Source organism: Zalophus californianus, chromosome 12 (genome assembly GCF_009762305.2).
Source record: "Zalophus californianus isolate mZalCal1 chromosome 12, mZalCal1.pri.v2, whole genome shotgun sequence".
Lineage (NCBI taxonomy): Eukaryota > Metazoa > Chordata > Mammalia > Carnivora > Otariidae > Zalophus > Zalophus californianus.
Window position 1 is genome coordinate 20,421,879 of NC_045606.1, and position 13,474 is coordinate 20,435,352.

At 34.9% G+C, this 13,474-nt stretch overlaps 1 protein-coding gene across 2 annotated transcripts in view; it reads left to right on the forward strand.

The window, feature by feature from the left end:
* The window catches only part of RELN (reelin), a 492,672-nt gene that overhangs the window by 336,888 nt on the left and 142,310 nt on the right, over positions 1-13,474 (forward strand). For both annotated transcript variants that reach the window (XM_027573967.2, XM_027573968.2), the window contains exons 18-20: positions 70-303; positions 977-1,138; positions 5,781-6,017. In XM_027573967.2, the coding sequence (XP_027429768.2) occupies positions 70-303; positions 977-1,138; positions 5,781-6,017 (633 nt within the window). The remainder of the gene's footprint in view (positions 1-69; positions 304-976; positions 1,139-5,780; positions 6,018-13,474) is intronic.

A 13,474-nucleotide genomic window follows, 5' to 3' on the forward strand; every position in this document is an offset into this window, starting at 1 on the left:
CTGAATTAGGTTCAGGCATCTCTGAAAGGACCAACAGCTTAAGGTTTTATTTTATGGTATCTCTTTCAGGTGTGACCCTGGATTTTCTGGCCCAGCTTGTGAGATGGCATCCCAGACATTCCCGATGTTTATTTCTGAAAGCTTTGGCAGTTCCAGGCTCTCCTCTTACCATAACTTTTACTCTATCCGTGGTGCTGAAGTCAGCTTTGGTTGTGGTGTCTTGGCCAGTGGTAAGGCCCTGGTTTTCAACAAAGATGGGAGGCGTCAGCTAATTACATCTTTCCTTGACAGCTCACAATCCAGGTGAGTTAAGGCAGGGTGGAATACATATCGAAACCAGATGCTAATGACTGAAGTTAGATCTCTTTATTCTCCAGTTTTCTCCCTTTTTTGCTGATATGTACCTCTTTCAATTTTTAACCGAGAGGGACCTTACAGTTAGTTTATACAGGGTTAATTTGCCCTAGTTTTTAATAAATTAAAAGGCCTACTGATGACTTTAAGATACTTAATGACTGACTAGGTTTTTAAGCATATGAAATGTTAGCATCAAAACTGTGTTCTTAAGCCAAGGGCTAGTTAATTATTTATGTAGTTTTATTTATTTGACAGCTTGCAGAGGCTGATTAGATTTACTCTACATCTTCTCTTCCCCCAGTGTCTAATAAATAATGCAGTAAAGGAATGATTGGCACTTTAAGTGTATGTACACAAGTACATAGTATACAAGTATGTATAAACATACACTTATATTTGTATGGATATATCTGCATATAAACATGCATTGACCTCATCTTCTACACATATTCATACATCTCACAGTGAAATTACTTACATTTTATAAAAGGGAGATGAGTGGAAACATGCAGCTTTTGAGTAATTCGTTTAAATTTGTTTGGAATTCTTTAAAAGCCAAAATGAGCATTATGATTAAAAATTTTTATGCACACACTAATTACAGACAATTCATGTCTAGGTTTCTCCAGTTCACATTGAGGCTGGGGAGCAAGTCTGTTCTGAGCACATGCAGAGCCCCCGACCAGCCTGGTGAAGGAGTTTTATTGCATTATTCGTATGATAATGGGATAACTTGGAAACTCTTGGAGCACTATTCATATCTCAACTATCATGAGCCCAGGTACGTTGGAAAGCATTTGGAAAAATGGTTAGAGTGATATCTCCTTCCTGGGGAAATCATCATTCAACTGGTGTAAGATTCAAGATATTTTTCCACTGAGAGATGATGAAGACAAAGATTGATGTGTCTTGCAGTAAAAAAAACTGGCACGTCACATTCTTCTGTTTCATTAGTCCTACTGATTTCTGGTAATTTGAGGAAATTTATTCTCATATTTTGAAATGTATATCTAAGGGAAATATTTTGATGCCCAGAAAAGAAAAAAAATAGTTAACACTGTTATCCTTATTCAACTCTACTGCAGCCTATTGGATATGATTTTGATATGGTACTAAATGCTGTTAACAAGTAATTGTTATCAATATATTATAATACGTTATAATAAATTACATGGGACAATAATTCATAAAATCTGATAACGAGTATGTATTTAAAATTTGCATGTAATATGATTAAGTAAGGAGTATAGGTAAGTTTTTCTAGCAGGTATAGAGTCCCTGGCAAAAATGGAGTGTGAGGATTTACTTAAAGTCTTCAGGCCACTTCTGTTTTTCTTTAGCTTATCCATTTTATAACCTATAGTTGCAATTGTGAGATTTAAGTTTGGCTTCAAGCAGAGCCATCCTGCGATGTCATCAGAGCAGTAATCACCATTAGTGGTACAATTTCAGAGATGTCCAGTGGGCCCTCGCCTCTTCTGGAACGCTATTGACCTGCTCACTGAAAGTCTTTTAAAAGTTGCAGAAGAGGAGAATGAGAAAATTAAAATACCTTTAGAAGAGGTGACATTGTGGCTACATTCACAGTTAGTAAAGAACTACCACCATTTGCCTTTTGGAAGTACATTTTGATCATGGGGACATATGAAAGAGAGTGAGGGTTTTGGGCTCTGAGGTTTGCACTGGCACCAATGCAAAAAGACAGGGGCACTGATCATAGATTTAATATACTTAAAAATGTTGCTAACAGCAGTCACTACATTTAGGTGTTTGTAAGTAAATGAGAACTTTTATTTTCATAGAAAATAGAGTAGCATGTAACAGAGATAATAGTTAACAACTTATGAATTACAATTATTTATATTATAAAATTTTAAGAACACATCAAATGTGTTGAGTATTTTCCCTATAAAGGTAAATGAAAGGCGAAGCTCAACTTTCTCACTCAGTAGACACACATGAATACCAAAGAAACATTTCATAGACTCTCCAGTAAATATTAAAAGAGAATTAAATGAAAATCAAGATGATAATAATAATGATGAGAGCATGAAGAAAATATCACTGTCCTAAGTCAACTTGGCCTAAAACACGATTTTTTTTAACAAGGATGGACAGCTCCAAAATTCAATAATCAATCTTTATCATGAAATTTAATTAATCTGTGTTGATCTGAAAAATAATTACACATTTAATGTGCTATTGCAAAGGTGCATTTAATCTTGCCTGCCATTTGACAGCAACATTTTTCTTCTAAGCAGAATCAACATGGCTTTTCAGCACTAGGTATGTGCATTGCTTAAAAGATTAAGATCGAGTGGAGATTTTTTTAAAAAGAGAACATGGTAGAGGTATTAACACTTTTATTTTTCACGCATGTACCTCTGTCCATGAGACTCTTCCTCCATCTCCCTCTTTCTTACAAATATTAATAAAAGGTGACATGGCAGAAGTAGAATTTGATATATTTTAGATTCTCAATTACATTTTATACGATAAATAACACAAACCATGTAAGTTCTTCATAGGAGAGTTAAATATATCTTGATGCCTTTAGCCATTTGCTCTATTTTCTTCAGTATAAATTCCTGCCTGTAATTGCTGTCAATTCCATATTGTCCCTCTCAGCCTTGGCTGTTCGAAAATGAGGTATGATCCATAAATTAGATATGCTAGTTAGCTAATCACTATTACTCCTAGCCAATTTCTAATAATTTGTTTGCCTGTGAGTCACTTAGTAAATAAAAGAACTCTTTATAAAATGTAAAGCCTGTACATTTATCTGAGTTGATCTTTTAATTCAAACTGACTAGAATGTCAAGAATTAATTGGTATTTTTAATGTAAAACCTTATATCACTGCTGAAACTAAAATTATTCTACATTTTTCTTAATTATAGGGCTTGTTTCTTATTCTAAAATATTATAAAGCCAATTTTTATTTTAGTTTTGCTTTGATTATGTGATGACAAGAAGTGTCTGGGCTTAGTCTCTGCCCCAAAAGGAAGATTGATAACAGAAAGTTGACCCAAGTCCCTGGGATGTAGGCATGTTCAGATCAGATGGTTCCATAGCTATTCTGACCAGCTACTGCAGTATGCACGGAGTAGTGGAAGCAGACATTCCCACCCCACTCAGATATGAAGTAAATGTCAAGAGCACAGGCTCTACAACCATCCTGCCTAGATCCAGCTCTGGACATTGTCACCTGAAAGCCGCTTAACGTTAGGGAGAATATTTGACCTTTCTGTGCCTCAGTATTTAAATTTCTATTGGGGTATACGGACAATATGTACTTCATTTATGCAGCAAAAATTTGTTGAGTTTTTGTTGTACGCCAGATACTATTCTAAGTACTAGGACACAATAGTGAAAAACCAAAAAATATCTCTGACTTTGCCATAAGGATATTATCCCAACTTCACTGATGAAGATGGCGAGCCACATAGAAGTTGAGTACCTTCCCTGCAGCTGCAAACTTATTACCTACTAGTTAATATTAACTACTAGCTAATAGAACTTATTAACTACTAATTAATCAATCAGAGTGGGGACTTCAACCCAAGAGTCTGATTACAGACCCACAGTCTTAATGTCTCTGCCAAGGAAAATATTGGTCATTTCAATTACTATTACCACACACACACACACACACACACACACACACACACACACACACGTGTGTGTGTGTATATGCATTAAATAAAGGAAAATAACCTTTGAAGTTGCCTGAGAAATTCTACTTTTCAGTTGTTATTTTTAAATTATCTTTATTTTCATCAGAGAGAATAGTAACTGCTTCTAAAATTATTAATATAAAGGAAAATTATAATTTTCTAGTGACATAATGGTCAAAGTAAATTATTAAATTAATGCATAATGTTTTCATTATTGAGCCGTTTAAATATAGTTTAATTGTTTTATTTCTTTACATATTTGATGTTAATACAAATAAATATACTTATTTGATTATTTAATAAATACTTAGAAATTAAAGTGAAAATTACTAAAATACTCAATTTAACTAAATTTTACTCTTTTAATATTTCACATTGGTAAAAAAATTAACAGATTTAAAGTATTTAAAAGTAAAAACCGTAAATGTTATTTTAATTTAAGCAGTGTTTTAAAATTTATATTTCTGGGGGCACCTGGGTGGCTCAGTCATTAAGCATCTGCCTTCGGCTCAGGTCATGATCCCAGGGTCCTGGGATCGAGCCCCCGCATCGGGCTCCCTGTTCAGCAGGAAGCCTGCTTCTCCCTCTCCCATTCCCCCTGCTTGTGTTCCCTCTCTCACTTAGTCTCTCTCTGTCAAATAAATAAATAAAATCTTTTAAAAAAATTAAAAAAATAAAAAATAAATAAAATTTATATTTCTGTATTTGAATATTGATTTTTCATTATTTAAAGAGTGTGTTTTCTCACATTGCAAAAAATTCTACCAGTTTTTTACTGGTAGTTTGTATAATTAATAGTGATGAAAATCATGTTATTCTATTCCATATTTCCATATACAAATTATTTAAAGAGAAAATAGGTATCATTTTTTAATAACTCTAAGTATATAAAAAAATTACATTTCCAAAATGTGACTTGACATTTTTTATGCAGTAACTAAGAATAAACATAATACAAATATGAAAGTCAATCTGATTTCTAATTAAATCCAGCCTTAGACATTGAAGTTTTTAAATAATTTTTTTTTAAATAATTTGTTTCTAAGTTATCCAACTAGTCACCTGTCTTAGGGAGCTTTCCTTTGCTCGCTGGGAAAAAGACTCAGTCCCTTTAGTGTGTGTTTGCCACGAACACCTCTCCTGGCATTTAATTGTGCATTGATGGAGACAAATGTTCCATTTGGCATTTGCTTCATATCTCACCTTGTGTATGGATGTGAGCAGCATGGTACTGTGATTTATGGAGCTTTCAGGCAGATGTTGCAGTGGCAATTAATGTAGGTCTCCTGCTGCTGTGTGCAGTAATTGCTCCTGGAAATTAGATATTATTCTTAATTTTCTTCCCCATTTGTCACATACAGGTTTGTTGTCATAGCCACCATGACACAGCAAGTCACCTCATACACTGCTAAACTCATGGGAATTAGGAAGTGCCACAGTTCCAACAAGCCTCAAACTGTAATATGTGTAACAAAGTGCCCACAATCCTTTTTCAGATGAAGGGACAAATCCTGCCACTTTGACAACTGTGTTTTATTGAGTTAGCTTTCCTGAAAGCAGTCATATTTTTGGATGTGTTTAGAGGACTTGGAGTCAGACAAGAAATTGGAAATCTCAAAAGAATGTTTATAATAATGGGAGAACTATTTTTTTAAATGCTGTACCACAGGAAAAAATATTCTCTTGTGAATGTACTTTAAGATATCAAAGTAATCGGAACGTTTACTTTTATTTTTTTTTCCTTTAGAATAATCTCTGTAGAGTTACCGGATGATGCAAGACAGTTTGGAATTCAGTTCAGATGGTGGCAACCATATCATTCTTCCCAGGGAGAAGACGTATGGGCCATTGATGAGATTATCATGACATCTGTCCTTTTCAACAGCATTAGCCTTGACTTTACCAATCTTGTGGAGGTCACTCAGTCTCTGGGATTCTACCTTGGAAATGTTCAGCCATACTGTGCCCATGACTGGACACTTTGGTAAGAATCTCATCTCTGTTGTTGTTATAATTTGCATTGAGGATTGGAACACAAGAATGATCTTCTAGTCCATCCAGCACTTAGTCATTTGCTGACAAATATTTACTGAATACAAACCATTTCAAAAGTCATTATTATGTCTACAAGTAAGATATCTTGGGAAGGAGGACTGAAAGCAAAATAGTGATAGATTTAAATAAATATAACCCACCGTTACATATAAAAACCTTCTTCCAAAAGTGTTAATAACTAACGTGACTAACACATTGTCCCTTTGTGGAGGCCCACCATGGTCATGGTGAAATGTGAAATCACTCTAATGACTATTTTAATAAAATTTGTCATAACTAGTTCTCTTTTCATGCTGTCTTACATACAGTCCAGGAAGTTCTCTCATCCCTAACTTATTGACTCAGATCTCCTTTTAAGTCCATCTTATCAAGCAATACCGGACCACCAAGCCATATAACGTTGTTGGGGTTTCAAGATTATGGAATATCCTGCTCAAGATACCTTTCCGTCTTAGATTTATGGTCAAATGCAAGCTTAGTTATACATTAAACAGTAAATAAATATAATAAACAGTAAATAAATAATTTAAGACCATGATTAGGACTTTAAGTGATGTTCAGTGATTAACTGGCATCAAGAGGTGGCTACTTTAGGTAGGAAGAAGGTGGAGGCTGTGGTCAGGGAGTTCAGATGGTGGGTAGGATATATTCCACTGATGAGAATGTAGGAGAAAAAGGAAATTCCAACCACATGAAGATCTGAAAGAAGACCATTCCAACCACAGGAAAATTTGCAGTGCAAAAACTCCAGAAGTGAGACTGACTGTGGCATAGTCAAGGACCAGGAAGCCCAGGGAGGGAGGGAGCAAATGTCAGGAATAGAAGCCACGAGGTGTGCAAAGTCCAGACCACGTAGGGCTTCTAGGCCCAGTGACTCTAGATTAAAACTCAGGTCTGCCTCATTCCAAAACCCACAGCCTTCACCAGTGTGCATACTGCCCCTCTCTCGATTCCTCTAGGGCTTTAAACATGATTGAGGAATAATTTTCTAAGAAAGTTTTACTTTCTATGGAGTCATGGTCAGACCAATTTAATTTCTCCAGACAAATGTCACCAAAAGCTATTCACCGCAGTTGTCTCCAGAGAACATATCATAAATGACCCATCAGTGACCTTATCATAATTAGAGGTAAATTTTACACACCATTGCACAGAAAATTACCTTTGATGGGAATTGTACATGGACATCACATCTCACACACAGCAGGCTAACATTCTAGCGTCAAAATGACAGCTAATGGAATGGAAGTACAGCTGGTCACTTTTGCTGCAAGCACTGTGGAACTAGATAGAATGAGATTTCTATATGGGAAAGTGTGAACGGTTATACTGTGTGTTTTTTATTTGATAGCCTCAGATGCTTGCTTCTTTCTTAGTCCTTGAGACTTCAAAAAAGACAAAGAGGTGAGGCGAAGTAAGAAGCAGCAAAGAAGCAAAATGAGATTTATTAGAATTATATGCTTCTGAAAATTTAAATTGACCTGAATTAACAGTAATTCAAATCAGTCGTATACCATAAACCATATCCCCCATGATTTGTGTTGTAGGTTTTTTCCCAGCCCTTTTAATGCAACAATGAGTCATATCATGAATGCAAGTCCTGTATCATGTTTATTTTCATAAATAGTTAACATCTGCTCAAATAGACTCCAAAGTTGCTGAGCATTTTAATTTAACACTTGGGTTGAATGCATGATAACAGCAGTTTAATTTCTGTGCTTTGATCAAAACCCTAAGAACAATATCCTTTCACACGAGTCTGATGAATATTCTTAACCCACCACTGCTTTAATTGGTGGAGATACATTTACTTTGTGAAAATACAATCACAGTAATTATAGAAAACCATAAGAAAATATAAATAATTGTACAATCCCCATGGGCACCTTAAGCAGCACCGTGGGAGTTTTATTAACAACCACATGTGAGCAATCAGATTTGACTTTCTGATCTTCTCTGAAATGAAAAGGAGTTGTCTTGGTTATGAAACAACAGAGTATACTTTGGCAGTGATAATGAGACTAGAGAAATACATTAACTACTTTAATAAGGACATGAAAAATTCTCGCCGCTCATTAAAATGAAGCAACATGGAAGATCTCAAACTGTTCCCATTTTCTTAGCCAGTGAGTCAGAATAAAGCCCCTTTTAATGACACTGTTTTCTCGCTGCTGCTGTTGAGGAATATATTGTTCAAGTTCAACGAGAACTCATTTTGGCAATGTTTTTCAGAAACACTTGTTACAATATTGAAATTCAAGTGATGGTATTACCAACTATTTATCCTAACCTAGTCCAAAATGAGTTGTTATTTATTTTTTTATGTAAAACCTTTGGAGCATATTATCTTATTAAGTAAACATTCTTTGAACATGTTCAAGTATGTAGCCTCTGCCCTTCAATGACCTGTTCCTCCCAAGGGAAATTTTGAAATGTATACATGTTCTCTACAAATGGCTGGTGTTAAATTAATTATTGTTGGCTTTTTCCAGCTGTGAGTTCATTTGGTTCTTGTTTTCTAACTCATGACTTTCCATGTGCATGGATTGTTGCTGCTGAGTGTTCTCCAGGGAGAACTTGGACAACTGCTTTTTCATTAGAAGAATTAGAGTCAATATGCTATAAATCACTTCACAGTGTGTCGTCATAGAGCCCTTTTTTCCACAGAGAAATGAATTGCTGTTAATTATTTGTAGGACTTTCCTTTCTTCTATGCACAGTATCTGATATCAGAACCTCTATCTGCTTTCTGTTCTAAAAATAGTCTTTAAAACTTCCTCCATATATTTTAAGATCATTAAGGGAATAATCTTAATTGAGGTTTAAGATTATCTGACTAATACTATTAGTGATAATACCAAAGGACATTGACATTCGTCTATCTAGTAGACTAGCAAGGTATACAGGTGGTAAGGACATTGCTGTCATATATATAAGATTTTGGTTTCAAAATGTATACAGCTGTGAGGGATGGTTGTTATAGCATATTAGAATTGGCTTTTGGTTTTAGTAGCAGAGAGGAGTTTTCCAGACAAGCAAAAGCTGAAGGAGTTCAGGGTGCCCATCTGGCTCAATCAGTAGAGCATGCGATTCTTGATCTCAGGGTCATGAGTTCGAGCCCCATGTTAGATGTGGAGCCTACTTTAAAAAAGAAAAGAAAAAGCTGAAGGAGTTCAACACTGCTAGGCGGGCCTTACAAAAATGTTAAAGGAAGCTTTGACAGCTGAAACAAAAGGACACTAACTAGTAACAGAAAAACATTTGAAAGTATAAACCTCACTGGCAAAGGTAGGTATATGGTTAAATTCAGAAAGGTCCAAAGTTGTAATGATGGTAACTAAATCACTTATAAACTTAGTGTGATGATTAAAAGACAAAAGTAGTAAAAATAACTATAATTACAATAATTTGTTAATGGATACACAAGATAAAAAGATGTAAATTGTAACATCAAAAACATAAAATGTGGGTAGAGGGAGTAAAAATGTGGAGCTTTATAGTATGCATTCAAACCTATCAGCTTCAAATAGATGTTACAAATATAAGATGTTTTACATAAGCCTATGGTGCCAACAAAGCAAAAATCTATAGTAAATACACAAAAGATAAAGAGAAAGGAATCTAAGCATACCACTACAGAAAATTACCAAATCACAGAGGAAAAGAACAAGAGAAAAAAACAAACAAATGAATTAAAAACAGCCAAAAAACAATTAACAAAATGGCAATAGTTAGTCCATACCTATCAATAATCACCTTAAATGTAAATGGACTAAATCCTCCAATCAAATGACATTGACTGAATGAATGAATAAAAATGTAAGACCCAACTATATGCTGCCTACAGGAGACTCAGTTTAGCTTTAAGACCACATACAGACTGAAAATGAAAGGATGGAAAAGATATTCCATACAGATGGAAGCCAAAAGAAAGCAGGGTTAACTAAGCTTATATCAGACAAAATACACTTTAGGGAAAAAACCATAGTAAGAGACAAAGAAGGTCACTCTATAATGATAAAGGGGTCAGTCTAACAAGTGGATATAACACTGGTAGATATGCATGTGCCCAGCATAGGAGGACCTAAGTATATAAACCAAATATTAACAGACCTGAAGGAAGAAATAGACAACAATGCAATAATAATAGAGGACTTCAGTAACCCACTCTCAATAATGGATAGAGCATCCAGACAGAATATCAATAAGAAAACATTGAACTTCAAGGTCCCATTAAACTAGATGGACTTAACAGATATTTACAAAAGGACATTCCATCCCATGCAAAGAATACATATTCTTATCAAGCACACACAAAATATTCTTCAGAATAGATCATAGGCTAGGACACAAAACAGGTCTTAAAATTTTTAAGAAGGCTGAAATCATATCAAGCAACTCTTTCTACCACAATGGTTTGACATTAGAAATCAATTACAAGGAGAAAATTAGAAAATTCATAAATGTGGAGATTAAACAATCAATGGGTCAAAAAATCAAAAGAAAAAGAAAAACATGTCTTGAGACAAATGAAAATGGAATTAGAGCATACCAAAATGTATAGGATGCAGCAAAAAGAAGTTTCATAACAATAAATGCCTACATTAAGAAACAAGAAAGATCTCAAGTAAACACCCTAACTTACACTTCAAGAAGTAGATAAAAAAAAAAACTAAGTCCAAAGTTAGCAGAATGAAGGAAATAACAAAGATCAGAGCAGAAATCAATGAAATAGAGATTAAAAAGTAGAAAAGTCAACCAGTGAAAGTGAGAGTGGGTTTTTTAAAAAGATTTTATTTATTAGAGCATGAGTGGGGGGAGGGGCAGAAGGAGAGGGACAAGCAGACTCCCTGCTGATCAGGGAGCCCAATGAGGGGCTCAATCTCAGGGTCCAGGGATCATGACCTGAGCCGAAGGCAGACATTTAACTGACTGAGCCAGAGTTAACCGACTGAGCCACCCAGGCACTGCCATAAGAGTGGTTTTTTGTAATAAACAAAATAGGCAAACCTTTAGCTAGACTCACCAAAAAAAAGGACTCAAATAAAATCAGAAATGAAAGAGGAGAAGTTACACCTGATACCACAGAAATACAAAGGGTTGTAAGACAACTATGAACAATTATACACCAACAAATATAGATAACCCAGAAGAAATGGATAAATTCCTGGAAACATACAACCTACCAAAACTAAATCCTCAACACAATATTAGCAAACTGAATTCAACAATACATTAAAAGGATCATACACCATGATTATGTGGGATTTATTCCAGGGATTCAAGGTTGGTTCCACATGTGCAAATCAATCAGTGTGATATACCACAAACAAAATTAAGGATAAAAATCATATGATCATCTCAGTAGACACAGAAAAAGCATTTGGCAAAATTCAACAGGAATTTATGATAAAAACTCTCAACAAATTGGGTATATATGGAATATACCACAACATGATAAAGGTCATATATGAAAAGCCCACAGCTAATATCATACTTAATGGTGAGAAGCTGAAACTTTTCCCCTAATATCAGTAACCAGACAAGGATGCCCACCCCACTTTCATTGACCATAGTACTAGAAGTCCTAGTGGGAGCAATTAAGTAAGAAAAAGAAATAAAAGGCTCTAAATCAGAAAGGAAGAAGTAAAATTGTCTCTATTTACAGGTGACATGATATATACAGAAAACTTTAAAGACTTCACAAATAAACTCTAAGAACTGGTAAACAAATTCAGTAACAATGCAGGATACAAAATCAATATAGGAAAAAAACCCAAGTGTTTATACACTAAAAATGAACTACCAGAAAAAGAAGTTAAGAAAACAATCCCATTGACAATTATGTCAAAAGAATAAAATACATAGGAACAAATTTAACCAAGGAGGTGAAAGACCTATACATTGAAATCAATAAGACAATGATGAAATAAATTATAGAAGACACAAACAAAGGGGTGCCTGGGTGGCTCAGTCGGTTAAGCATCTACCTTCAGCTCAGGTCATGATCTAAAGGGTCCTGGGATCGAGCCCCGTGTAGGGCTCCCTGCTCAGTGCGGAGCCTACTTCTCCCTCTCCTCCCTGCTTGTGTTCTCTCTCTCACTATCTCTCTCTCAAATAAATAAATAAAACCTTTTAAAAAAAGACACAAACAAATACAAAGATACTCTATGTTCATGGATTAGAAGAATTAGTGTTTAAATGCCCATTTAGTTGCTAATCAAAGCAATCTATAGATTTAATGCAATCCCAATTGAAATTCCAAAGGCATTTTTCACAGAAATAGGACAAACAATCCTAAAATTTTTATGGAGCCACAAAAGACCCCAAAAGCAATCTGAGCAGTATGGCCAAAGCACTCATGAGAAGGAAGAACAAAGCTGGAAGCATTACATTTCCTGGTTTCAAACTACCTTACAAAGGTATAGTAATCAAAACAGTATGATATTAGCATGAAAACAGACACATAGATATACAGAGAACAGAATAGAGAGCTTAGAAATAAACCCACACAGATATGGTCAATTCATTTTTGACAAAAGAGCCAAGAATGTACAATGAGGAATGGACAGTTCCTTCAGTAAATGGTATTTGGAAAACTGGACAGCCACATGCAAAGGAATGAACTGGACCACTATCTTATGCCATACAGAAAGATGTATTCAAAATATGAATCAAAAACTTGAACATAAGAGCTGAAACCATAAAACTCCTAGAAGAAAACAAAGATGGTAAACAACTTGACATAGATCTTGGCAGTGATTTTTTGGAGATACAATACCAATCAGAGGCAACAAAAGCAAAAATCAACAAGTCAGACTACATTAAACTACAAGGTTTCTTCACAGCAAAAAAACCAAAAAACAAAAACCATTAAGAAAATGGAAAGGCAATCTATGAAATGCAGGAAAATAATTGCAAATCTTATATCCAATAGGGCCTTAACATCCAAAATGAATAAAGAACACATACCACACAATGGCAAAAACAAACGAACAAACACATAACCTGGTTAAAAATAGGCAGAGGATGTAAGTAGATACTTTCCCAAGGAATACATGCAAATGGTCAGCAGGTATGAAAAGGTGCACAACATCACTAATCATCAGAGAAATACAAATGCAAACTACAATGAGCTATTACCCCACACCTGTTAGAATGGCTGTTATCAAAAAAGACAAAAAGTAACAAGTATTGGTGAGGATGTGGAGAAAAGGGAGCCCTCGTACACTGTTGGTGGGAATGTAAATTGGCACAGCTACTATGAAAAACAGTATGGAGGTTCTTCAAAAAATTAAAAATAGAACTACCGTATGATTCCGTAATTCCAGTCCTGAGAATATATATGAAGGAAATGAAGTCATTATCTTGAAAAGATACATGTAT